The sequence below is a fragment of the Ornithorhynchus anatinus genome, chromosome 12 (genome assembly GCF_004115215.2).
Source record: "Ornithorhynchus anatinus isolate Pmale09 chromosome 12, mOrnAna1.pri.v4, whole genome shotgun sequence".
Lineage (NCBI taxonomy): Eukaryota > Metazoa > Chordata > Mammalia > Monotremata > Ornithorhynchidae > Ornithorhynchus > Ornithorhynchus anatinus.
Genome location: NC_041739.1, coordinates 49,661,679 through 49,687,903, shown reverse-complemented (window position 1 = coordinate 49,687,903; position 26,225 = coordinate 49,661,679). Strand labels below are relative to the sequence as shown.

The window sequence follows — 26,225 nt, the reverse complement described above, 5'->3', positions numbered from 1 at the left end:
CGCTAATTCTGAGCGGGGCACCGGACGCTTCGCCCGGCAGATAAACGATCGAACAGAGAAGTACACGACAGGAGCGAGCGACACCGGGCACCCGGAGAGCGGCTCCTTAACGCCTCCGGGCAGACGGACTCCGGCCACAGACCCTCAGTCGCCGGCTCCCTTCCATCCTTCCCCCGTTTCGCGTTCGGTGGTGTGGGTCGAGCGTGGCCCCCGACGGGATCGGAGAGCGGGCGGCGAGGCTCCTCCGGGCCGGCGGCTTCCTCTCGGAGCTGCCCGCGGGATTCCCCTTTATTACGGCGCCGTCCGTCGGCGGGGGGGGGGCCGGGCGGAAGGGCGGGGAGGGAGGGTCTTGGTTTAAAAAGACAAAGATAGTCACATCGCTTTAATTCCACATATAGAGTGCTACCTATCGGATTTATTAAAAATTTTAATAAACATAATCAAACTAGAGCTCCAAACTTATACTGTTCTCTTGGAAGACACAATAGAAGACACAATAGAGACTGCCTTGTAACAAGAAGTACAAATACTTGCTGTAGAGATGGAGAAATAAAGGGACAAATCTAGTTGTCTAAAAGAATTCACTGTACACATTTTATTTACAGTTTTGTACACTGTCTTAATATGGATGGGACTGCTTTTCTAACTGCGCCATCTTTAACCAAAGCAAAAATAGAACCTAGGTAATACAAAGTGTTAAAATACAGCATAGGATACAAAAACAGACATACTCTTTCTAGTAAGGAATGTAATTATGGTGTGACATTTTTAAAATCCACAATTATGTCTAGGAAATCACACAGACATAGATCACTGATTTGACTGAAATGCATAAAATCTGTAGCAAAGCTCTGATGTCACAAAAAACCAAAAAGTTACCAAAGAATGCACAAAATTAATGTTTATTCCGCCATTTTCCCAGATCCATCACCAATGTTACATGAGGAAAAAAAAAACAAACCCCCCCCCCCCCAAAGAGAGTGAAATCAGAATCACTAATGTAACCAAGAAGGGAGACAAATAAATTAAATCTAGCAGCCATCAGCATAGGTTACAGCAAAAGTAATGCTGTAAAGAGAGAAAAGGAAACAAAGAAAATTGCTAAAAAACTGTATGCATCTTATTCCAAACCAGCAAACTGCATCACTGCATACAATATAACAAACGAGGAATCTGTCTAGAAATGTGGATTTTTGTTTCCCTTCCCCCCCCGACCCCCCCACCCCATATATCGTGGAGAAATGTTTTGTGGGGTTTTCTTTTGTTTTATGACGGTGAGGTTTCGCCTAAGCTATCGGAGCGACCCGATTTGCGGATTCTGGGGGCGATGTGTTTTGTAATTCTTCGACTGGGATAATGGTTACTCTAGCACCCAACCCCCCCCCAAAAAATTTGAAAAGAAAAAAAAAATAATAATAATTGAACACAGAGGTACAAGACAAAGGCGAATGAGACTTCTCATATATCATAGCGACATTTAGATGGAGATCAAATTTAAATGCAGTCCGCTCTGCTTTTGAAGAGGCTTTTGAAGAGGCTTTGGTTCAGCTCCCAAATCTCGATTGCTTGACGCAGTCTCCTATGAAATACTTCAGCAGGTGTCTTCTTAAACAACAAACCGATTTTTAGTGGTGGAGCCGCTCTTGGTAGCTGTGTCTGCGTGGGACTGATAACCAATCACTATCTTTGGAGGAAGTCCTAACCTTTCTTTGTATACCCTCCTGCAAAGACAGAACACATCGGACGGCTTTGAGAGACTGTTGGAAAACACGGCGCTCGGGTGAAATACGGGGGGGGGGGGCGGTTTTCCCGGTCTTTAAGTGCTTACTACGTGCCAGGCAACCTCACAGGTCACCGGGCTGGAAACCGTCCACGTCCCGCGTGCGGGACCCAGTCACGACCCCCATTTCACAGGTGGGGGAACCGAGGCACGGAGAACCGGCCCGAAGTCACGCGGCCGACGAGGGGCGGAGCCGGGATGGGAATCCAGGTCCCTCTGACTCTCGGGCCCGGGCTCTAATCACTAGGCTACGCTGCTTCTCCCCTCAAATGTCAATCACCTGGAAGGAGCCAGCAAACTAGTTCAGCAGATAAAGCTAACAATAATCATGGAATTTGGTAAGCGCTTACTAGGTGCCAGGCACCGTACTAAGCGGCGGGGTGGGTAGAAGCAAAGTGAGTTGGACCCAGTCCCTGTCCCACGTGGGGCTCTCGGTCTCGATCCTCAGCTTACAATGAGGGAACTGAGGCCCAGAGAAGTGAAACGACTTGCCCGAGGTCACACGGCAGACAAGTGGAGGAGCCGGGATTAGAACCCGCCAACTTCCGACTTCCAGGCCCGGGCCCGATCCACTAAACCGTGTTGCATCTCCACTGAGGCAGGATGCTGCTATGATACAGCGGCAGTTTGAAAATAATAATAATAATACTAATAACGTCAGCATTTGTTGAGCGCTTTCTATGTGCAGAGCACTGTTCTAAGCGCTGGGGTAGATACAGGGTAATCACGTTGTCCCACGTGGGGCTCACGGTCCAAATCCCCATTTTACAGATGAGGTCACTGAGGCACGGGGAAGTTAAGTGAGTTGCCCACGGTCACACGGCTGCCAAGTGGCAGGGCCGGGTTTCGAACCACCACGACCTCTGACTCCCGAGCCCGGGCTCTTTCCACTGAGCCAAGCTGGTCCTGGGACTGGGTTGGCTTTCCCCGGTGCCAGACCCATTGGGGTTCGGCACTTAAGAAGGGTCAAGAGAAGTACTGATTTCTTTTGATGTCCGTCTCTCCCTCTAGCCTGGGAGCTCGTTGTGGGCAGGACTGTCTGCGTCTGTAGTTCATTCGATCGTATCTATTGAGCCCTTACTGTGCGCAGAGCACCGGACTGAGCGCTTGCAAAGTCCAATTCGGCAACGGACAGAGACGATCCCCGCCCAACGACGGGCTCACCGTCTAGAACGGGGGAGACGGACAGCAAAGCAAGTACACGGGCATTGATAGCATCAATATAAATAGAATTATAGATATACCCACATCATTAATAAAACAGAGAGAATAATAACTAGGTGCTCGTATACGCCAGTGCCGTGGGGCGGGGAGGGGGGTAGAGCAGGGGGAGGGAGTCGGGGAGATGGGGAGGAGGAGCACTACTCTCCCACGCGCTTTGCACCCGGTAAGTGCTCGATAAACATAACCGAACGAATAAAAGTAGGGAGACACGCTCCCCGCCCAAGGGGAGCTTGCCGTCTAACCGGGGAAACGGATATACAGACGCCACCGGGCCGGCGCCGATTAACGCCAGGCATCCCTTCCGCTGGGCACCGTTACAGAGGAGCTGGGCCGGGGAGGTTAAGCCGCGGGTTTTACCGGGACCCGTCTCCCACGCCCGGCGGTAACGGCTTCGAAAACCGACCCACGCCGACGACGCCAACTCCAAGGGAACGGCCCAGGAGGAAAAGCCCGGCCGCGGGGGCCCGCGCAGGGGGAGAGCATTTTAAAAGGGCCCCGACTCCAGGAGGCCGCACCCGCCCGGCCTGAGAGAGCGGCTCCTGAGCCACGGAGGGGTCTGGGGGGCAAGGACGACTCACCCTATATGTGTAACAGCATCCCTGTTTTCACATTCAGTAGTCCATATTGCTATCTTATCGCCTTTAGTTCTAACGTTGACGACGGCCCCACACACGTCATCGCTGTAGTCGTCAAAGGATTCCCCGATAAGGCACAGCAGCTGGGGAGGGAAGGAAAGAGAAGCCTCCAAATTAAGTGGAGCAGAATACGCAACGGGGGGTCTTGGGGCTCGCCCGTTTCCGCACTGTGGGTCGCGGGGGTAGAGGGTCTCACCGTGTGGCCGGGGGGGTGGCTTTTGGGTGATTGGGAATGGCCTCCCCCGGGGAGGACGGCGAGAGAGACCAAACTTCCCGCTCCCGGAGAGACAGGGGACATCGCCGTGGAGAAGTTCCAAGTCGCGGGACCCCGGGAGGCACTCGGCGGGACCGGGCCCCCGGCCGGTCCCTCCCCTTTACACACGCCGAACCCAACTCGCCCGTCGCCGAGAAAACCCAAGGCCCAGTTGCCGAGGCTCCCCCGAATGACAGATCTGGCAGGGGTGAGGCGGGACGCGGTCGGTCCGGGTGCGGTGGTGGGTGAACCGGGCCGGGGGAGTCACTTGCGGGAAGGGCGCGGCGCTCAGTGCGGCGCTCTGCACACAGCAAGCGTTCAATAAATGGTTTCGGTCCGTGAGTCGGCCTGGCCCTCTGGGCGGGTGGTCCCGGAGAAACGGTCTTCTCCGGACAGGACTGACACCGGAAGAGCAGTTGGGAGACTGACAAGGGGCTCGTCGCTCGGGTCGGAACACGACTTGGTTGCGTGCACGTTGCAAGTCAGGGGTGAGAAGGGGCCGGCTAGGCCCGAGAGAGCAAAAACGGGAACTGACAGATCCCGTTACGCGTCCTCATCTCTTCCCCCGGGACCGTTTTTCAACACACGCACCAGTTTACAGGCTGTCTCAGAGGAAGACACACCTTTCTTAGGTTCATCGACTACTGGGTTTAACAGGGAGTCTCCGAAATGAGCTCCCTGGGCCGCACTCCTACGCCACCTGGCAATAACACTTACGGGAGAGGAGGAGAAGAAAGAAAAAAGGGCTTACGGTCTCTAGCCAAAAGCGATCGAGGTCGCTTCGTCTCTGCTGCTTGTTCAATGTAATTAGCCATCGGCCTCCTCGTTTGTTCTTCTCGTCTTCCCACATGGGTTCGATCCCATCCTACGGAGCGGAAGGGTGAGACGTCAAGGCACCGTCGCTTCCTCCGAGTTTTCCGAAGGCCGATCGGAGAGAGCGAGGAGGAGAGAAGCGTGCGCGACGCCGGGCGGCTCGGCTCCGCACGGAGCCCGCGGGAAGGCGCGTGCCCCGGCCGTCCCGGCTCGGCGGGGAGAAGCCGACGGCCCTCTGTGCCGCTTCGCCTCCCCGCCGTCACCCCGGGGGAACCCGGCCCCGGGCTCGCAATCAAGTTGCTCCTCCAAAGAACGAAAACCCATTTTCCGCATTTTATCTGCAGAAGAAGCGGGACTATCACTAAACTGGCCCCTCACGAACCACCCCGCTCCCGAACGGCAGCTGGCGAGGTATAAAGAGGTCTCTAGACCGTCAGCTCCTCGTGGGCGGGGAATGTCACTCTTTACGGTCGTATTGTACTTTCCCAAGGGCTTAGCACGGAGCTCTGCACACAGCGAGCGCTCGATAAATACGACCGAATGAACAAAGGCCCTCCCTCCCTCTCCAAGAGAAACCATTCGGCTAAGCGACCCCGACGGCAGCGTTTAGCAAAGCCCGTTTTAACGCAGGTAGGGACTTTCCCTACGTCCCGTTCCGGCTCCACGGCGAACGGTTTCTTCAATAGGCTGATTCGCCCAACGAGGGAAAACCCCAAGCCCGTTCCCGCCTCTGAGCCGAGAGCCCCCGATCCGACGTACCTTAAAAAGCGAGTAGTCACAGCCAGGCATTAAATTGCTAGATAGCTGGATGTGGTTGTATAAACTAGGTGAAAGAAAGGGACAGTTACAAGCGCGAAAGACTTAAAACCTTCCCTAGAGTCCTCTTGAGAAACGGGAGCCGACACGGAACGGCTCGAGGAGCCAAATCGCCATCAGCAGCTAAGACCGGCTGTTCCCGGATTAGGCCGATGGCGTATCCGGCTCCAGCCCCGAGTGGCGTCGGGATGCTTGGAGGAACGAGGAGAGGAATGGTGGGGGGCCGCCCCTCTCCCAGCCTGGATTCTCCCCTTCCGAGGAGACACTGACATCCCTATCTTTCCATCTAACAATCGAACTTCTCATCCCTGAATCTGTCCAGAGCCCTCTTAAATCTCCCGACGCCTTCGGCCTAGACAATTCCCGGGGCCAACGAATTCCTTAGGATTACCGGCCATGGGAAGAACTTTTCTTTATTTTTTTTGGGTGTTTTTTTTTTTGCAATAAATAATGGTATTAAGCACAGTGTGGCCTAGTGCAAAGAGCCCGAGGCAGAGGACCAGGGATCTGACCAGGGATGTGATCTTGGGCAAATCACTTCTCTGTACCTTGGTTTCGTCATCAGTGACACGGGGATTCAGAAGCAGCATGGCCTAGTGGCTAGAGCCCGGGCTTGGGAGTCAGAGGTCGTGGGTTCTAATCCTGGCCCCGCCACTTACCCGATGTGACCTGGGGCAAATCACTTCACTTCTCTGGGCCTCAGTTACCTCATCTGTAAAATGGGGATCGGGACCGTGAGCCCCACGTGGGACAGGGACTGTGTCCGACTTGATTAACTTGTACCTACCCCGGTGCCTAGAACAGTGCTTGGCACATAGTAAGCACTTAAAAACCATAATTACAGAATTACAGAAGCGGGGTGTCAGTGGAAAGAGCCCGGGCTCGGGAGCCAAAGGTCGTGGGTTCTAATCCCGGCTCCGCCACTTATCAGCTGTGTGACTCTCTGTGCTTCAGTTCCCTCATCTGTAAAATGGGGATGAAGACTGTGAGCCCCACGTGGGACAACCCGATCACCTTGTATCTACTCCAGTGCTTAGAACGGTGCTTGGCTCATAGTAAGCGCTTAACTAATACCGCCATCATCATCATAATTATTACTATTAGCCAGCCTAACGAGACAGAGGCCATCACGGGGGAGAGGAAGGGAGCGGTGATGCAACCAACTGGCCGTGACTCAATCCCCGCCGGGGCCGTCGGTCATAAACCCCAGGGCCTTAGAGACTTCCAGGTGAACGACGGTGTCACGTCTTTATTGGTGACACCGTCACGTCTTCGGGGGTGACGTCGAGTCACCCAACAATCACGCGGAAGGACTCCGATGATAATTAGAGGCCAGTGCCCTGTTGCTCGTCCGTCCCGTGTCCCTCAGCCATCGCCGCCCGGAGCCGGGCGAGGTTGCCGGCCCGGTCCGCCGACCCGAACCCCCGAGGGGCTATTTTGAGCCGAGGGACCCGAAGGCTCGGTGCGGGCCTGGCTGACAGGTGGCAACTCGGAACGCAAGGCGGCGTGTGAGTCGGCCAGCTTCTGAGAATCGGAGGGAAGCCGTCTGCCGAATCAGACGTTCCAAGCGCTTAGTACAGGGCTCTGCACACAGTAAGCGCTCAATAAATACGACGGAATGAACGAATGATTGACCCAGTCGCTTCGTCTGAATGTTCGTGACCGACTGGCCCGGTGCATTTTAGAACGCGCTTCAGGGCGCCCCGACGCCGATCAAGCCGGACAGCGTATCCGAGTCACGGATGGAACGTTATTTCGAAAGACGCTGGTGACCCCGTACATTTCAAGCCCGGGAGACGTGGTCTTTTGCGCCACGATTTTTCCCTTGAAAATAAGTGATTTTCCTCATCTGAAGGTACGGGCGAGTTGGAGATGTCGGATTTCATATTCCTGGGGTTTATATAGAGACTCAGGTCGGAAGGGAATAGCTGCCCCCTTCGGGGACGTGCCCATGGACTAAAGCAGACCCACCCATCCCCACTCCAATAAATAAATAAATGAATCAGCATTCTTTACTAATAAAACATAGAAATTACTCCTCATCTGAGGCAAGCGTGACTAGCTCCGCCACCGGTCAGCTGTGTGACCTCGGGCAAGTCATTTAACTTCTCTGTGCCTCAGCGACCTCATCTGTAAAATGGGGATGAAGACTGAGCGCCCTACGTGGGACAACATGATGACCTTGTATCTACCCCAGCACTGAGAACAGTGTTTGGCCCATAGTAAGCGCTTAACAAATACCAACATTATTATTATTTTTAGCGCTACGGCAATTTAATAAGGCCAACAAACATTACACACCATATAAAAATAAACAACTGAAGCAAGCACGGACCCTCTTCTAAATGACAGATCTACAGCTGTCCTAAAACATTCCCAATAAAATGTTACTTACGCCCAGAAATCCTCAACAGTATCGAACTTGGAAATCAGACGCAGGTTTGCTTGCCAAGTTTTGCTTTTATCATTTTTAAAAAACCAGAGTGCCCATCTGAAAATAGAAAAGGGGGGTGGGAGGGAAATCTTTGATTACAATGAGAACGAGTGTATTTTTACTGCAGTCAGTGAAATTAGAGCAAGGTGGGAAGGAAGGGAATGCTATGAATAGGCAGAGAGCTGAGTTTTACAGTAAGGAACTCTTCAAGAGAAAAAACCAAACAAAAAAAAGACAACCGGTCCCTGTTAGGAAAATACTACAAGCATTAATCCAAATAAAATTTAAAATCCGATAACCCAGAGTGACCGCACACCGTCACACGCTCTTTTGGAGGCTCCCTGTGATTCTTAAATGACACCTCACGAGCGTTCAGCAGGTTCACAAATAATTCCGCTTTGACCATTTTCCCTTTGGGAACGACGTCTTCTCGGAGAGCCAACGGGGACAAAAATGGCCAAGGAAAGAGTCCTCGAGCCACTGGAGCCCTGGCACTTTTTCTCTCAGCGTGACGAATGGTTCCAGGTTCCGGGTTGGTCTACGATTGTCTTCCGCTCAGGCTACGGTCCCGTCTCCAACTGTCGATACAAAACGGCGACGTCCCGACGGCTTCTAAACGCTCCGGTTCTGGTTCCCCAGGAGTCTGAATCGATGATGAATTCTCCTCGTCCCGGAGTGGACATCCCACCCACCAATGAGCGGGAACAGTTACGACTTGTCTCAGGATTGGCGATCCAGGAGGGCAGTCGGCCCAGAGGGTTGTTCACGACGGCGCTCGAAGGCTGTGATGGGGCTGGGCCGTTCGAGACGCTGTGTTGTGAGGGGAGGAGGTCCCGTAGGCAACACGGAAAATCCGTCTCTGGAACCGAGCTACCTCCCAGAGGCTGCTCCCATCTTAACCTTGAGAAGCAGCACGGCAGAGAGGATAGAGCCCGGGCCCAGGAGTCAAGAGGTCATGGGCTCTAATCCCGGCTCCGCCAACTGGTCTGCTGCGTGATCCTGGGCAAGTCACTTCACTTCTCTGGGCCTCGGTTACCTCGTCTCTAAAATGGGGACTGAGATTGTGAGCCCCGCATTTTCATTTATTCATTCAATTGTATTTACTGAGCGCTTACTGTGTGCAGAACGCTGTACGACCACTACTGCTAATAATAATTATGGTATTTATTAAGCGCTTGCTAGGTGCCTGGAATTGTACTAAGCACTGGGGTGGATTCGGGCACGATCCCTGTCCCACGTGGGGCTCAGTCTCGATCGCCATTTTACAGATGAAGAAACTGAGGTCCAGAGACAAGTGAAGTGACCGGCCCAGGGTCACAGAGCAGATAAATGGCGGAGCTGGGATTAGAACCCATGACCCTCTGACCCCCAGGCCCGGGCTCGATCCCTTCTGCTTCTCGGCAATACAACAGTTTGCTCGTATCCACCCCAGCGCTTTATACGGCGCCAGGGGCATACTAATAATAATAATAATAATAATGTTGGTATCTGTTAAGCGCTTACTATGTGCAGAGCACTGTTCTAAGCGCTGGGGTAGACACAGGGGAATCAGGTTGTCCCACGTGGGGCTCACAGTCTTAATCCCCATTTTACAGATGAGGGAACTGAGGCACAGAGAAGTTAAGTGACTTGCCCACAGTCACACAGCTGACGAGTGGCAGAGCTGGGATTCGAACTCATGAGCCCTGACTCCAAAGCCCGTGCTCTTTCCACTGCGCCACGCTGCTTCTCTAGCGTGCACTAAGCTACTAAGCACTTAAATACCACAATTATTAACACCAGTGGGCAGTGGGGACTATAGCTTCCTGGCAGATTAAATTTGGGTTTGGACTGAGTACCCGTCTTCTCGGGCAACTGGTAGTAAATTAAACTTAGGGGCTAAGAGTCGGCTTTCTGAGGACGACAGCTTCCAAAGTGTAAAGACCGTGGACGTTTTCTAAGGTTTCACCCGACCTCAAATCTGGGGACCGGGAAAAGAGCGGGCTTGAGAAGACGATGACTGGTCTTCTGAGCATTAAAATGCGCCTCCCTCCTTTCGCCACCAAGCTCCGTAAAGGCACTGATAATGGTCTCAAGACCTTGTCCCAAACACTCAGAATCAGCACCACTGGAGTTTAGAATTTCCAACTGCAATGGTTTTAGCCGTGGGCGGAGTTTGATCGATTAAATAGATGGGCCCTAGTTCCTAAATAAAATCTCCTGACTAGAAATACCACCAGGGCACTAGAGACGGCGGGCCTGAGCGGGGAACCCCGGGGACCCAAAATAAACCGCAGAAATGGGCCAAGGTACTGAGGCTTTCGATTCACCCCACAATTATTGAACTTGCATAATTTCAAGAGGTGGCCGAAGGAAGAAAAGGTGCGGGGGGGGGGGGGGGGGCAGGTTCTATTTCAGAATCATATTGCCCTAAATTTCTAAACAGCGGAGTCTTCTAGGAAAGTGCTGAGTAGCAGAAGAGTCTCTGTAAGCTTTTTTCCGCAGACAAGATTCCCTTTTTCACTTGTTTGCCTCAATTCATTTGTTTCAATTATTTGTGACCTTGGTGAGCTAGACCTTAAGGGGTAAAACCCCTAGATCTGAGGGATTACAGTTAGAACAGCGAGAGCAGATGCCTAACAGGGAGCTCTGTGGTCTCGGCTGAGGAAGAAAGAGAGGGAGTTGGAAGCGGGCGGAGTCAACTAAATTACCTGTTCTGTAGTGGATGCTTAATGTAGTGTTCAGGGTTGGTAACCTCCTGACTGGTTTCGGTTTTCTCTTCTTCTGCTGGAGGCTGGGGATTAGGAGTGGTGGTGCTTTCCTAAGAGAGCCAGAGAAACACAGACAAAAGGTTATTTTTCCATTCAAAGAAGTCCATTCGAGAGAGTTTGCCACCTAATCCTCCTTGGGGGTGAACAGGGGCGACCACACCCGTCAGCCGTCCCGCTGCAGGACACCCCAAGTCCACGTCTGTTGGTCGCCGAGCTTCCCGGCCTGTGGACCGTTTGGATCTTCCGGGGCGTGGGCCCCGTGCAAGTGGGCATAAGCGGCCTGGCAACGAGCCCGGTCAATGATGCTTCCCCGCTGGTGCCCGGGAGGAAGAGGAGGATGGGGAGAAGGGGTCGCGTGGGAGGGCAGAGGGGACAGTGCACATGATGAGAATGGGAAAGGCTCAGAAACAGGCCTAGACCACAGAGGGAAACAGCATCAGACTTAACTGCTTTCTTTAATCGACGTTCTGTTTTCTCTAGACACCATTTCCCTGGAAATATTTGTCACTTCCTATAAAAAATGCTCCCCCCACACTCCAACCTTTCTCCCCATCCCTGTAGTTGTACAACCGAGGCACAAATATAGCTCCGACAAGGGGAAATATCCTTTTAAAATAATGGGGACGGCACACATTTCTTCATCAGATTTCTTCTCTCAAATTCTGGAAAAATCTGGAGAGAGAGAGAGAGAGAGAGAGAGCGCAAGCGAGCAAGCACAAGCAAGCACTTGCATAAAAATGGGATGTTTGCTATCTTCCCAATTAGGTTGGGAAAATCAGATCGCCCCAAACTCCGAAATGTCTTAAAGTCTCTACTGTTTGTGTTCCCATTAGCGAGTCATTCTTTATCACTGAAGATTTTCCTCACTTAGCTAAAAACCAGAAACCCTTCCTGCCATTTCTTCCATTGTGCTAATTCAGAAAAGTTGGTCAATAGGGCTCAATCCAGAGTAATAAACATTAAATTTAGGGCCTTAAGATAGTCTAGGATGTTAGAGAGGGGGGAAAAAAAACCGCAAAACCCACCTTTCGGTCCCTGGCTGGAAGCCAGTTCAAAGAAAGACCTATTTCTGGCCCTAGGGCAGGGAAGACAAGAGAACCAGAGCTTTTATGACCAGGTGTTAGGGCTTCCCCTCTAGAGAAGGACAAGTTACCCAGTAGATCCAAACAAAGCCACACAGAGCCACTCGGGAAACCTCCCTCTTCACTGGCAGAAGTCTTGCAGAGGGGAAGAAAAATGTAAAGAGAAAAAGCCCCTCTTTTTTTTTTCCTCCCCCTCCTCCAGCACCAAAACCTATCCACCTGTGGAAACCAGAAGTGAAGGATACAGGGGAGAGGTTGCCTGAATGAGAAGCAGGGCAGTGGAATCAGTGAGGAAGAAGAGGCAGACAGAGGGGAGGCATCTGATCCTCTCACAGCCCTGAGGCCCGCTTGAGGCTCCGAGGAGGCTACCAAGAGCAAAGGGGGTGACGTGCCCCAAACCCCCAAACTTCTAGGCACTTTCCAGAGCACCTGCAACCAACCGCTTTCGCGTTACAACCGAGAGAAATCCCAGGTTCCTTTGGAGCCAGACTGCTCTCTTTCTCACGTTGGCGGATGAAGTTGGGGAGGAAGGTGTGGAAGCAGCCTGGCCTAGTGGCAAGAGCACGCTCTCATCGCTCAAGCGCTCAATAAGACTAAATAAAGCGTCCAGTTCGGGGTTCTGGTCATGGAGGTAAGAATCCCGGGGGGTGGGCAGACAGAAGGAACATCGGCGAAACTTAGAATTCATCGATTCACCTTCGTCCGGAGGAGGGGACGTGAAATGCGGCTGAAATGGGATCTGCGGACGATCGACAGATCGACTCGCTACGCCCTCCCCCAATTCCCTCCTCTTTCTAGCCAAATCAAGCACCGCTTCTATATTTGTAAAATCTGCTTTTAAGGAAAGAGAATTCTCAAATGCACTGAAAGATGAGAGAAGTCATGCACTTATAAAAAAATAAAAAAAAATTGCCCTGAAGGACTTCTAGCAGTTGGGGCTGTATGACAACCCAGCTTCTGACAGCACCTTTAATTTCAGCAACTTCCTCCAGATTTTCCCCTAAGGGTAACATCCGGGTGAATTACATCATGAGGAATGACAAGCATTTGCCCCTCTCCTCCCCGACCCTGCCGAAAATCCGCATAGGCCTACTTCCTCTGGGTACCCTATCCCGGGGCCATTTTTAAGCTAAATAAGTCCTGGGCTCCACTACCCTGCTCCTGGCTGCCCCTTCGACTGGTAAAGGGTCAGGGTGGCACCAGAGAGGGGGAAAAAGACGGACAGAAACCGAGGGAAGCTGCCCGGCATGGTGGACAGAGCACCGGCCTGAGAGTCAGAGGGTCACGGGTTCTAATTCCGGCTCTGCCACCCGTCTGCTGCGTGGCCCTGGGCAAATCACTTCACCGGGCCTCGGTTACCTCCTCGGTAAAATGGAGATTGAGACTGGGAGCCCCACGTGGGACAAAGACCGTGTCCAACCCGATTGGCTTGTAGCCACCCCAGCGCTTAGAACAGTGCATGGCACCATAATTATTATTATTAAAGCGCTGACCGTCGTGGGCGATCCCCAGTCTTGGGGAGCTCTGTCCTAAGCCAACAATCAATGGTGTCTGTTGGGCATTTACTGCGGCCAGAGCGCCTGGGAGAAGCCTACACAACAGAGTCGGCAGACCCACAGGGTGCTTAGAGTCTCCGGGGGGAGACGGACGTTAATATCGATAAATCAGGTAGGGATGGGTACGTGACTCCTGTGAGACTGGGGGTGCTGAATAAAGGCGGGGGGGGGGGGGGGGCTAGAATGCTCTGCGAAGGCCTCCTTGTCGCTTTGAGTCCCATGCCCCCCTTCCCCTCGGGTCCTGGGCGAGACCTCGGGAGGGGGAAACCCGAGGAGGTGGAGCTTTCTTACCGAGCCCGGCCCTGGGACAACTAGGCTCGCGGCCCTGTGCCCTGCAAGTCCGGGTCCTGGCGAGTCTGGTGCTCTTTCACCTCGGGCATCTCTCTGTTGCCCGTGAGGCAGATGTGGTGACGACGGCCCGGTTAGTCCCGTGCCCTCGGAGGCGGGGCCGAAAAGGGGGGAGCCCCAGGAGCAGCGCGACTTAGCGGACGGAACCCGGGCTCGGGAGTCGGAGGTCGTGGGTTCTAATCCCGGCCCCGCCACGCGTCTGCTGTGTGAACTTGGCCGAGTCATTTCGGTTCTCTGGGCCTCAGTTCCCTCATCTGTCAAATGCGGATCAAGACCGTGAGCCCCACGGGGGACAACCCGATCACCTTGTATCTACCGCAGGGCTTAGAACGGTGCTTGGCACACGGTAAGTGCTTAACAAAACACCACCGTTATTATCCACCTCCAAAACCTCTCCTTCCCTTCAGAATAGCTTTGCCCTCCCCCTCCCATTTGCCGGTTTCCTTCATCCCCAACGTTTTGTGGTCCCGAGAGTCCCTCCTCCCTGACCAAATATGCTGGGTCACGCTTCCCCGGGCATCTACGTCCACTCCACGACGACCACGGTGGCTGAGGGGTGACCCAGGGCCATTGGCCAGATTGGTTACCGGAAGGAAAGGGAGGCTCTTCAACATCGGGCAAGCGAACCGGGCGGAGTCTACCGGTTCCCAACGGCACGTGTACTCCCCCATTCAATCTGGGCTGCCACGCGAGGCAGGCAGGAAACGGGAGGAGACTTTCTTTCGCATCTTCGTGCAAACCGGAAGAACACCGGAGGACTGTTCAAGGTCTATCAGTAGATGCGGGCAACCACGGCGAGGTAGTCGTCTCTCTTGGAAACTTCACTTCATGCCTACCACCTAGCTAAACGCCGCTGCTTTCAAGTTCCCCTCGCCCACACCGCCTTTTATTTCCTCCAGCTCCACCGTTTCGGCCGCTCTGACCCCTTCTAGATTGAGATCACCCCGGCCTTTCTCTGGCTTTGCTTAGAGGCCCAGAAACCTCCCCTTATTCCATCCCCCAACGCTCCGCAGGCACCCGGAAGCCCGTACCCTTATCGGACAAGTCTCCTCTTCTGCCGAAGAACTTTTTCCAACTAGTAGGGCTTAATGAGCGAGTCACGGTGGACCACGGGCAACCTTGTGATTAGCGGCCGCTCCCCCTTCCCCCAAATCCACTCGCTCCTTGGGCTCCCCCAGGCACATTGTCCCAGGAGGCAATTTTAAAGTTGTCTGGAAAGCACTACAGGGAAAACCCATCCGTTGCCCAGGTCCCCCAATGGCTTCTCCCTAAACCTCAGAAATAGTCGCTCGGCCCCTTCCGTCCTTGTACCAGGCACCCAAGCATCGACGATATGGGCGGGGTCTTTCTTAATAATAATATAATAATAATGTTGGTATTCGTTGAGCGCTTACTATGTGCCAAGCACTGTTCTAAGCGCACGTCAGGTGCTCAGGGATTGCATGAAAATCCAAAGAGACATAAACTATTCTTCACCCTGGAAGAAGCAGACATACACTGGCGAACACACCGTGGATAAGGATGAGAACAGGAGAGAGGCCCAAGCGAAAACCTGAAAAGAGATCATTTCCAATCGACAAGCCGGTATCGCTTCGGCTTCTCGTTTTGATACCCGCGAAGCGGCTACTCCAAGTGCTACTCCACAGCGTGGTTTAGGAGGCACTTTTCGACTGCACGTACTTCCTCATTCAATATACCTATTTAAGTTTACAGTAAATTTAAATTCTCTAGATCGACCACCTTTGGCACGAAGACCGGGGTGGGGCTGGGATAAACCTAAGAGGCAGAATTTAAGTACGGAAAATGGGAACCGGCACTGATTTACACCAGCACGGCCTAGTGGAATAAGCACGGTCCAGGGGACCTGGGTTCTAATCCCGGCCCTGCCGCTCGTCGGCTGTCCGACCTCGGGCGAGTCGATTCGCTTAGCTGTGTCTAACGATAAAATAGGGTTTAAATTTCCATTTCTCCCTCCCACTTAGCCGTGAGCCCCATGTGGGGCAGAAACTGTGCCTGACCTGATTACCATGCATCAGTGCTTAGTACAGGGCTTGGCACACAGCAAGCACTTTAACCAATGCCATGATTATTAATTATTAGCTTCCCAGTGCTTAACAGACTATGGGTGCAGACTAGATGCACCTAGCCCGACTTAAAGAAGCAGCGCGTTTAAGGGGATAGAGCCTAGGCCTGGGAGTCAGAAGGACCTGGATTCTAATCCCGACTCCGCCACATGCCCGCTGTGTGACCCTGGGCAAGTCATGACACTTCTCTGTGCCTCAGTTACCTCATCTGTAAAAAAAAAAAAAAAAAAATGGGGATTATGAGTTTGAGCGCAGTGTAGGACAGGGACGGTGTCCAACCTGATGACCTCGTACCTACCTCAGTGCTCAGAACAGTGCCTGGCACATAGTAAGCGCTTGACAAACACCACCATAATAATTACTATTATTAGGGAGTGTGAAGTCTCTCAAGTGGACGTGCAGACAGGCACCTGTCCTTTTGCGAGCCGGCTGGAAATGGCCACCGGCGAATCAAGGCTAACAGTCAGCGATTCTGGGAGTCTGCCTGGGCCTAAGGTCTCGGTCTCCTTCTCCTCCTCTTCCCACTGCCTTTCTGCACACCCGGATCAAACCTTCCCCCTCTCCTGATCGCGCCTGGCCTGCCAGCGAGAGCCACAGAGAAGTATCCATTACACGTCTCCCGGGAGAAGGAAGCCGGGGACACTCGAAACGTGGGACTCGACTGCAGGACCGCACCTAAAAAGGCCCTAGGCCTGCAGGCTCGTCGGCGTCCACACGGCTGATCTGTCCTCTCCCTCGGACCCCTTCCCCTCCGGACGCGACCCGGACCCCCATGCGGCACGTCTCGTCGATCGCACGGCCGGGCCGGACCTCCGTCTTCCGCCCCGGTTGAAGCCCGAGGCAGCGGAACCCGAAACTGCCGTGGTTCCCGCCTGGAAGGGCTGGATTTCCCAAACTACTTTCTCTCTCTGACCTCCCTACCTGATCTGGGCGGGTTCGCGGGGGCCAAGGAAGAGGCGTCTTTTCCGCCCGCCGTCTCCTCTCTCCCAAATCCCTCACGTCTCTCTTCGCCGCCACCTCCTTGTCTGTCTACCGTCTCTCTCTCCGGCCACCTTACCCTGTCACTCTCGGGTTTTTATTTAGCGTTTAGGGAGGCTCCCGACACAGGCCAAGAGATCGTAAATTCCGGGTCGGGGCTGCGCTGACCGACGGAGGCCATTCTGGCCTCTACTTATGACCGACCTGGCTTTGACGCTACGTCGTAAACCAGCCGGACACCGGGGTCTTAAGAGGTCAGAGAGGACCGGGAGTTCTTTCCGTGGCTTCTCCACACCCTCGATCCGGCCACATCTAACAGTGCGGCCTCTAGTTCCCGGGATGAGGGGAGAGGGGTTCGGGAGACAGAGTTCTGGAACTGAAGGTCTCTCGCTTGCCGGGTTCCAAAGACCTGGGCCGAGAGGCTGGCGTTCGGGGAAGTCACGGCCTGGCTTTTTTCGAACGGTTAAAGTGGAACCGGATAAGAAGCTATACGAAAAGCTGGCATATGCCGAAAGGCTACACTGAGAGGCCAGAGCAGCTCCAAGACCAGAGTGGCAGATGGGCCGCCAAGAACAGAGCCGGGGACGGTGGGTGGGTGGCGGGAAATAGGAGCGATGCCGGCTGTCAGTCGCCTGATTCGTGTTCGAGAGTGTCCATTTCGCTAACCCCTCTGCGGCCTTCCCGGGAGATCGATGGACGGATCGATCTCTTCCGCCAATGTCAGCTGCATTCCGCTTGGGAAAACTCTATTCCGCGTACATTTTATATATCAGAAGGAACGTATGTTATAACATAATGATACGAGGGCCTATATCGGTTTGGGAGTAATCGTTACCGAGTCCTCCCCTACGGCTCGTACGATGTGACTTTGTTTAGGCAGATTATCGTGGGGGCATTTTAATAACGAAGTGCTCGATCTAGTCCCAAAGGCTGGGTATTCTGAATGGCGACCGCTAAGTTTGGAGTAATTACCCGGGAGTTTGAATCAATCTGTTCCATCAGGAATTCGGCTAGAAATCTTCTTTCATGTCAAGGTCATCAATCTACATCTCTCGAAAGGTCCTAGGGAAGTGTCACCTGTCAGAGGAGTTTCCTGGGGTGGAGGCAGAAGCCTATGATCTATCAGACTTAACGTTCAAATCTCACCGGGCTCGAGTTATTAATGCTTGGTCTTCTAAAAAAGAACGCGGTAAGTTTCTTCACGGATACCTTTACCTGCTAAAATCTACAGTGGGATTTGTACTGATAATCCCAGAAGATGGGGGAGGTTTTCCTCCATTAAGAGATTATGCAAAATGGGATATTCAGCTCATGACAGCATTGTACCCTCCTGGAGAAAGTCAGCCAAAATGTTTAGAGACTAAGGTCCTGAATTTACTGATTTCTCTCTCTCAACACGAGATCCTCTGGATAGCCTTCAAAAGTCTAACTTCAGTTATCGAGGGGGCTTATTTGGCAGCTAAACGAAAGAATGTTTACTGCTTAACGATGAAGTCTTCGTCACCGAAATGTCCTTCCTCTCTCCCTTTCAAGCAATCAAGGGCAAAGACCCCATTTTTCAATCCCTGTGACCTTTGAAACCATAATTTGAAAATCAGCCCCAAGAAAAACAGCACCGAACACGAGCTCTTTGATAGCTCAAGAATGACCTTAGGCTTCCAGATGAGGCTCTAAAAAACTCAGAATATAATGCAGACGCACAAAATCTGCTGCTTTAGCCAACTCTACATGTGCAAACTTCACCCAAGCAACCCCCTTCCTATTATCCTACAGCTGGTAGATGGTACAAGTTAAACAGTAGGTCTTTGACCATATGTAAATGACCTACACAATAGAGCCCATCAAGAGTCAAGATTAATTTTAACAAATTAAATTTCTCAGGCGTTTTCAAGTTTAATTTCCTTCGGTGGTGATAATGGACCATGCACCGATTCCATCGCTGCGATAAAAGGATTATTTCACGGGCAAAATTTTTCCTTCCTGTCCAGCCTCGATTCAAGAGCCCTATTATGGATTAAAACGCTTTCTTAGATTCTATAATATTCCCTTTTCTACTCAGAGGATCAAACTCTAATTCTCGGAGTCAGATTTCTGATACATTTTTAAAAAGCTCTTTGGCATTAAATAGATTTATAAATGGTTGAAAACGCTGAACCTTTGACAGAAACTCGCAGCCCTCTGCATAACGTATCCGCGTTGGTTCGCCACCATAAAAACGCCCATTTCAGGATGAAATACCAAATTTTAAAAGCCTTCGACTACGCAAATGGAACTGCCGAAGCGAAGTCTGCACCAAACAACCGATGCTTCAGTTGCACATTTTATATGAAATTAATTCTTTGAAAAGAACGATTTAAATGCGACAAATGATTTTTTTTTTTAAATCAAGTATCAATACCGGCTATACGGGCCCGGTCAGCTCAATGAATAATGCTTTATAGAGTGATGTAATTCCCAGTTTGGAGGTGGGGCAGAGTTCGGGAACTGAAACTTCCACTTTCCTCCCCCAAACTGTTTCCAAGCACCTAGAACGGTACCATGCAGACAACTGGCTATTGGACTCGGGCCCAGAAGTTATTTTTTCACGGAGCTCGGCGTTAGAAGTAGTTCCTTTCCAAAATACATAAAGACAACAGTGTGGCGCTCCAGAAAATGCAAGGTGTATCTGGGGATTTAGCCATCAGCAAATGTCCGCTCTCCACTTCACATTCAAAGAGGACTCAGAAATATATCCCTGACCGCGATGAAATGGGAGCTTCTGAATCACCTGAAAAACCTCCAAGACACCTTCTTGAAAGGCCGCCCAACTCGCAGCCGAGCACCGTGCTCGACCATGGTCAGAGCTTTACAAATACCACTATTATTATTAGATTTTTCTCTGCTCAAGTCAGGTTAGTATTCTGACCTGCACAAAATCCTTCCTCGTTCTGGAGACTCAAAGGAAAAACCGTACGCGGACGCGTATTTAGCCATTTCAAAATGTCCCTGGTAAAAAAAAAATCCTCACGGGTCAGCGTGGCTCAGTGGGAAGAGGCCGGGCTTGGGAGTCAGGGGTCATGAGTTCGAACCCCGGCTCTGCCACTCGTCAGCCGTGTGACTGTGGGCAAGTCACAACTTCTCCGTGCCTCAGTTACCTCATCTGTAAAATGGGGATTAACTGTGAGCCTCACGTGGGACAACCTGATGACCCTTTATCTCCCCCAGCGCTTAGAACAGTGCTCTGCACAGAGTAAGCGCTTAACAAATACCCACATTTTAACCTGAATGATAAGGAATGAATCGCAAAATGATCCCTAGCTTGTACCGGTTGGGATCCCGATAGAAAATCGGGGCTAAAGGTTCGAGTGGACGGAGACGAGCTGGAAGGTCTGCTCCGGTCCTCGGCCTACTCAGAGCCGAGTTCGGTTTTGTCTTTTTGCTCGCTAGACGCCGACTCTAACGGCCCCCAAAACCGGACCGTACCGGGGGAAGAACGGCACACAAGTTCTCCCTCACCGGACGGCGTGCTCCCAATTCATTCAGTCCTATTTAGTGAGTGCACCGTGCAGGGCACCGTGCTAAGCGCTTGGAATGGACAATTCGGCAAGAGAGACCATCCCCACCCAACGACGGGCTCACAGACCTCGCCTGACTGAGGGGTCGCTCCCAAGCGCCCGGTTCGGAGCTCGGCGGGGAGGCAAGGAGAGGCGGCACGGCCTAATGGATAGGACTTGGGCCTGGGAGTCGGAGGGTCACGGGTTCTGATCCCAGCTTCCGCCACTTGACTGCTGTGTGATCTTGGGCAAGTCACTTAAACTTCTCTCTGCCTCAGTTCCCTCATCTGGGAAACGGGGATTGAGACCGTGAGCCCCACGTGGGACGGGGACCGCGCGTGTCCAACCCGATTTGTCTATATCCTCCCCGTCGCTTGGCACCGTGCCTCGTACGAGGTAAGTGCTTAACAATACCAGAATCATTAGTATTATTAAAGGAGGAAACAAGTGAGTTGTAAAGAAGAAAGGAAGCTCCAGCCCACCCCGGCAGGGAAGCATCACTTCATGGCATTCGGATTCCCGCCGGGAGGTGGGGATACTTTACCGCTGCCGGGAACACCAAGGCAGGAGGAGAAATGGACCTTGCTTTCCCCGAAAAGTCAAGACTAAGAAAGCCACTTAGAATTCGATCGGCACTCGCAATTCGGTTTGGCTTTTACCAAACGGCAGCGACGTCTGGTTTTTTGGGTCCCCCGGGCCTTTTCGGACAATATTCTCCAAACCGACCAGACATAACTGAGGTTTGGACCGACGGCTTTGGCCTGGCAGAGGTGGGGAAAACCAACATCTGGCTCCCTGCGGAGGAAACGAGTCACTGTTTTGCAAGTAATCGCTCTCTTAAAAGGCAGCACGCTGTCCCCCCCACCCTTCCAAATCCGCAAAATTTCCTTTTGCTTTAGGCCACTTTAAAGGAATGATAAATTCTAATTCTGGCATTTTGACCAGGGCCTGAACCTTCCCGACTAAATGTTGTAAATAGAAGGAACAGAAGTTACGGCTCGGGAAGCCTTTTCCAAGTACCGCGGCATCTGGAAGGAAGTGAAAAGTATATCCTGAAAAAAGGGGATCTTGAACCCGAACCGCTCAGTTCGGCTATGAACGTTGCGGTCACAATGCGACCGTGAAATTAGGGAAACGTCTTCCGACTACACGGGCGTCTCCGGGTAGAGGACACGGGGTCGGGAAACACATCCGGAGCGCACGACGTCAGGCGAATCGTCCATATTGCCAGTTCGGCCCTAAGGGCGTGCTTTTAGTCCACCCGAACCCAACGAACACGCAGTTCGCAGTTGCGACGTTTGTTTTAAGAGTTCAAAATACTACCCGACGTTCAACACGTGGACATTCTGGCCCGCTGGAAGCCGCACGTTTCCATTTTAAAGCCCCCACGGGCGGTCATGCCATCTTTGGGAAGAGCGGTCCCACGCGGGGAAATGAGGAAAGGCCGGATTATGAGGTCCGGGTGCCAACGACCTCCACCCCAGCTGCCCAAATGCCTACCTGCAAGAGACAGGGCGGCAGGAGGAAATGGGAGCGGTGAGATCTTGCGGTTCCGCCCGGGGGCGGGGAGGTAGGCAGAACACGACCGGGGCCGGTTCTAGAGAATTCCGTCTACGGAGAACTTCGACGTTAACTGCCAGCCCTCTCTGCTGTAAAAATCACATTCTCTGAGCCCCCCACCACTGGCTCACTCCCTGGACCCCATCGCCTCTCGTGGCACCGCCAACTAGGAAGTCGAACCCCCAAAACGGTTTGGGGTACCTACCTCTGCGGCCCTCTCCCCCGTCACCAACACGGGCGGGGGATGCGCCTCGGGTTCCGTGGGCCTCCCGAATTTCCAGATGAAGTCACCTAACGCCCCCCGTCTCTCCCCCGCCCCTTGCCACCCCGACACACCGTCCACCAGAAGAGGGTCCGTCGGGTTCTGCGGTAGGATCTCCTTCCGAAGTACGAATGGCTCAGTCACACAGGGGTCCAGACCGGATCGGGCTTTTCCGAGCCAAAACTGATTCGTTCGCTCAACTCGTGCGGTTTGAACGGACTAGCACCTCAACGTCAGGGGACGTTTCTCTTTCCCTCGTTCTAAGCGGACACTCGCGTCCCTAAAACGGTCATCTCGGCCCAAGGGCGACAGCAAATCTGCAGGGAAAACAGCCCACGGAGTCCCGGGGAGTTCCCAGGAGGTGGCCTTCATAAATAAATCTGCTAGATGATGGACGCCAACAGCACTTCCCCAGAAAATGGATCTTTTGGCAAGTCTTCTAGACAGGCGTGTTGTATTGAGACTAAATACCACGTCTACCACCGCCCCGCCCCCCGCGAAGAAACAACCTACCTTTCCCCTCTTCTTTTTTTTTTTTTCAAGTTCCACTATTTGAACTTGCCAGCGCCAGCCCACCTCACACCGAAAACGAATCGCTGACCACAAAATGTCACCGTGGAACCGGCCTCTCGCGGTGACTACCCGGGGTGGAGGGGCGTTGGGGGGCTACGAACGCAATCACTTCTGCCGGAAGGCGTGGGGGTTCACTGGGCATTTGGGGCTAGAAATCTCCAGGCGGGACTAGCCAAGTCTGCCGGGCCAAGGCACCCGGAGCGGCGCGGGAAGCTACGACCGCCGGGCAGGCGACGGCATCGGACACGGCGCTGCCGGGGGGCGGCGGAGGGGCAGTCTCCCAAGGATGTAAGGAAACTGACCGTCAAACGTCGCCGAGCCCAACGCGTGTCTCGGCTGGGGAAAGCCTCCCGGGATAAATCGCCCCGGCAGCCATTTAAAAGTGATTTACGCGACAGCTAGGGGCTGTGACCGGCTGCGTTCCGTTGTCAAGTCTGACGACAGTGGGGGAACTGGACCAGCCTGGTTTGCGTTACGAGAACCTAAAAGGAGTAAGGGGGGGAAAAAAAAAATTAATTCTGCTTCTCATTAGGCCGGAGCTACGGAGGGGCGAGGTTAAACCAATCGGCTCCGGATTTTAGACACGTCCACGTGTTGGAGCCTGGATCTGGGTGCCCGGTGAGGGAGTACGAAATTAGAGAAGCCACGTGGCGGCAGTTCTTTCCTCCGTCTGATTTACTAGCAGTTTTATTTGCTAGAGCGTCAAGGCTTTCGGCCCCAATTTCCGGGAGCCCCTCCGCTACAGGCGTGCACCCGGAAGAGCCGATGCCCAGGGCGGGTGACCGCAACGATGGCTTTAATAAACACGAAGGAATCGGACAGCCTTTTATTAACAACGATGAGGAGGACAGTATTCGTTAAGCGCCAAGCACTGGGGTATTCCCGAGCGAATCGGGTCGGACACGGTCCCCTCTCCTACAGAATAAAGTGGGGTATTGATTAATGGCATTTAAGCGCTTACTATGTGCAGAGCACCGTTCTAAGCGCTGGGGTATACAGGGTAATCAGGATGTCCCACATGAGGCTCACAGACAATCCCCATTTTACAGATGAGGTCACTGAGGCACAGAGAAGTGAAGTGACTTGCCCGCGCTCACACAGCCGACAAGTGGCGGAGCCGGGATTCGAACCCGTGACCTCTGACTCCCGAGCCCGGGCTCGTTCCACTGAGCCACGTTGCTTCTCAATAAAGCGCCTACCACGTGCCGAGCACCGCACTAAGCGCCGGGGTGGATACAAGCCGGGTCGGACGCGGTCCCTGTCCCACCGTGAGCCCCGTTTTACAGATGGGGAGGGGGGCTGAGGCCCAGAGAAGTGAAGTGAGTTGCTCAAGGTCACACGGCAGACAAGCGGCAGGGGCGGGATTAGAACCCAGGACCTTCTGACTTCCCTCCACCACGCTGCTTCTCTAGAACCGAAAGCGGCCTAAAATACCTTTACGTTTCCTCCCTGTACTAGTGTAAGCTTCTTGAGGGCGGGGGGGAGACGTGTCACTTCTTCATTCTGCACTTCCGAGGTGTCCGATCCAGAGTACCGCACCCGGCGCTTGACAATAATAACTGGCATCTGTCGAGCGCATACTGTGCGCCAGACGCCGGACTAAGCGCTGGGGTGGATACAAGCAAATCAGGTCGCCACTGTCCCTGTCCCGAGTGGGGCTCAAATGTCCCAATCCCCATTTTCTTTCATTCATATTTATTGAGCGCCTCCGGGGTGCGGAGCACCGTACTAAGCGCTTGCAATGGACGATTTGGCAACAGGCAGAGACGATCCCTGCCCGGTAACGGGTTCACAGTCTAAAAGGGAGAGACAGAACGCAAAACAAGTCTCACCGGGGCCCAGAGAAGTGATGCGACTGGCCCAAGGTCACCCAGCAGACAAGTGGCGGGGCCGGGATTAGAACCCATGACCTTCCGGCACCCGGGCCGGCCCTCCATCCACCATTCCCGAAGGATTGCGTCTCCCTTCCTCCCGGAGAGTCGTCGGGGACCTGCCGACGGCCCCCGGGGCGGGAATGGGGCTGCTGGTCGGTCTACCCTCCTCTCCCCAGCGCTTAGGACAGGGCTCTGCACCCAGTGGGCGCTGGCTAAATACGACCCAATGGACGGAGCAGAAGTGGCGGCCCGGGGCTGGGGCGAGGGGACCCTCTGTCTCCTTCACAGTAATGTTGGTATTTGTTAAGTGCTAACTATGTGCAAAGCACTGTCCTAAGCGCTGGGGGGATACCCTTACTGGGTGCGGAGCACTGTCCTAAGCGCTGGGGCGGATGCAAGATCATCGGGATGTCCCATCCAGTCTTAATTATGAAGCCTTTGCTGGGTGCACAACGTTGTCCTAAGCGTTGGGGGAATACAGGGTCATCGGGATGTCCCGTCCAGTCCTGATTATGGAGCCCTTGCAGGGTGCGGAGCACTGTCCTAAGCGCTGGGGAAGTCCCCTTCGGCAACAGAGAAGGGCGGTCCGGGCCACGGTGGCGGAGGGGCGGCCCCCACGCTCCGGGGGGCGTCTAAGATGGTGCCGAGGCGGCTCCGGGGGCGGATGCTCAGCGCCATCGTAAGAACGGGGGCATCGGTTGGGCCCTTCCGAGGGGCGAGGCGCTGCTGGAGGCGCTGCGGCGGGGTGATGGCGGGGGGTGGGGGGGGGGCGGGAAACGACTTCACCAAGGTCACACAGCAGCCGGGGGCGGGGGGGGGGGGCGGGGAGGGGAGCGAGGAAAGATGAATGAATGAATGAATGAATGAAAGGCGGGCGGGCGCCTGCAGTGCGCAGGCGCGCGGCCCGAGGCCCACGCGCTCCCGACCCCCGGCTCGCGCCGGCGCGCAGGCGCGGCGCGGGGTCCACGCGCTCGGGGCCCCCCGGCTCCGGCCAGCGCGCAGGCGCGGGGGTCCACGCGCTCCGGACGCCCCCTCCTCCCCCCCCCCCCCCCGCCACCCGCCCGGCCGGCGCGCAGGCGCGGCCCGGGGTCCACGCGCTCGGTCCCCCCGCCCCCCGGCTCCGCCTCCCTCCCCGCGGGGGCGCCTCCCCTCCTCCCCCCCCAGGCCCCTTCCCCTCCCGCCGCAGGCCCCGCCTTCGCGCGCCCCCCCACCCCCCACGCCGTCCCCGAGCGGCGCCCCCCGCTGCCGGCCCCCGCCGCCGCCCCCCCCGACCGGGCCCGCCGCCCCGCCCCGACCCCCGCCCCCGCCCCGCCGCCGGGGCCCGGGCCGGAGCCGGAGCTTGGCCGGCGGCGGGGGGGGGCGAGGCGGGGCCGGAGGCAGCACTCACCGGTTCCACAGTCGCCATCTTAGATCGATCTGAGCCCACAACCGCTCCCGGAGGGGAGGGGGGGAGCCCGGGGGCGGGGGGAAAAAATCTCCTTCGAACCCCATTGGCCGGCCCCCGGTCACGTGACGGACGGGAGGGGCCGTTGGGCTCCAGGGGCGCCTGCGCCGACCCGCCGCCGCCGCCCCCGGGGGCCGCTGGGAAATGTAGTCTTTTCCCCCTCCCGCCCCCTTTTCCCATGAGCCCCCGCGAGGGCCCGGGTCACGTGGGCGGCGGGGAGGCCCTC

At 54.3% G+C, this 26,225-nt stretch overlaps 1 protein-coding gene and 1 non-coding gene across 2 annotated transcripts; both read right to left on the bottom strand.

The window, feature by feature from the left end:
- Positions 1-381: 381 nt before the first annotated feature.
- Positions 382-26,006, bottom strand: EIF4E (eukaryotic translation initiation factor 4E). Its single transcript, XM_029076984.2, has 7 exons — positions 25,943-26,006; positions 10,646-10,755; positions 7,917-8,012; positions 5,465-5,528; positions 4,644-4,757; positions 3,583-3,722; positions 382-1,721 (listed from the first exon to the last, which is right to left on the bottom strand). Exons 1-7 carry the CDS (start codon positions 25,958-25,960, stop codon positions 1,607-1,609), a joined length of 657 nt encoding a protein of 218 aa, XP_028932817.1. The 5' UTR covers positions 25,961-26,006; the 3' UTR covers positions 382-1,606.
- LOC114815792 lies at positions 14,347-14,476 on the bottom strand. Its single transcript, XR_003763594.1, has one exon. It is a non-coding gene; the product is annotated as a small nucleolar RNA SNORA31 (small nucleolar RNA).
- Positions 26,007-26,225: the final 219 nt, after the last annotated feature.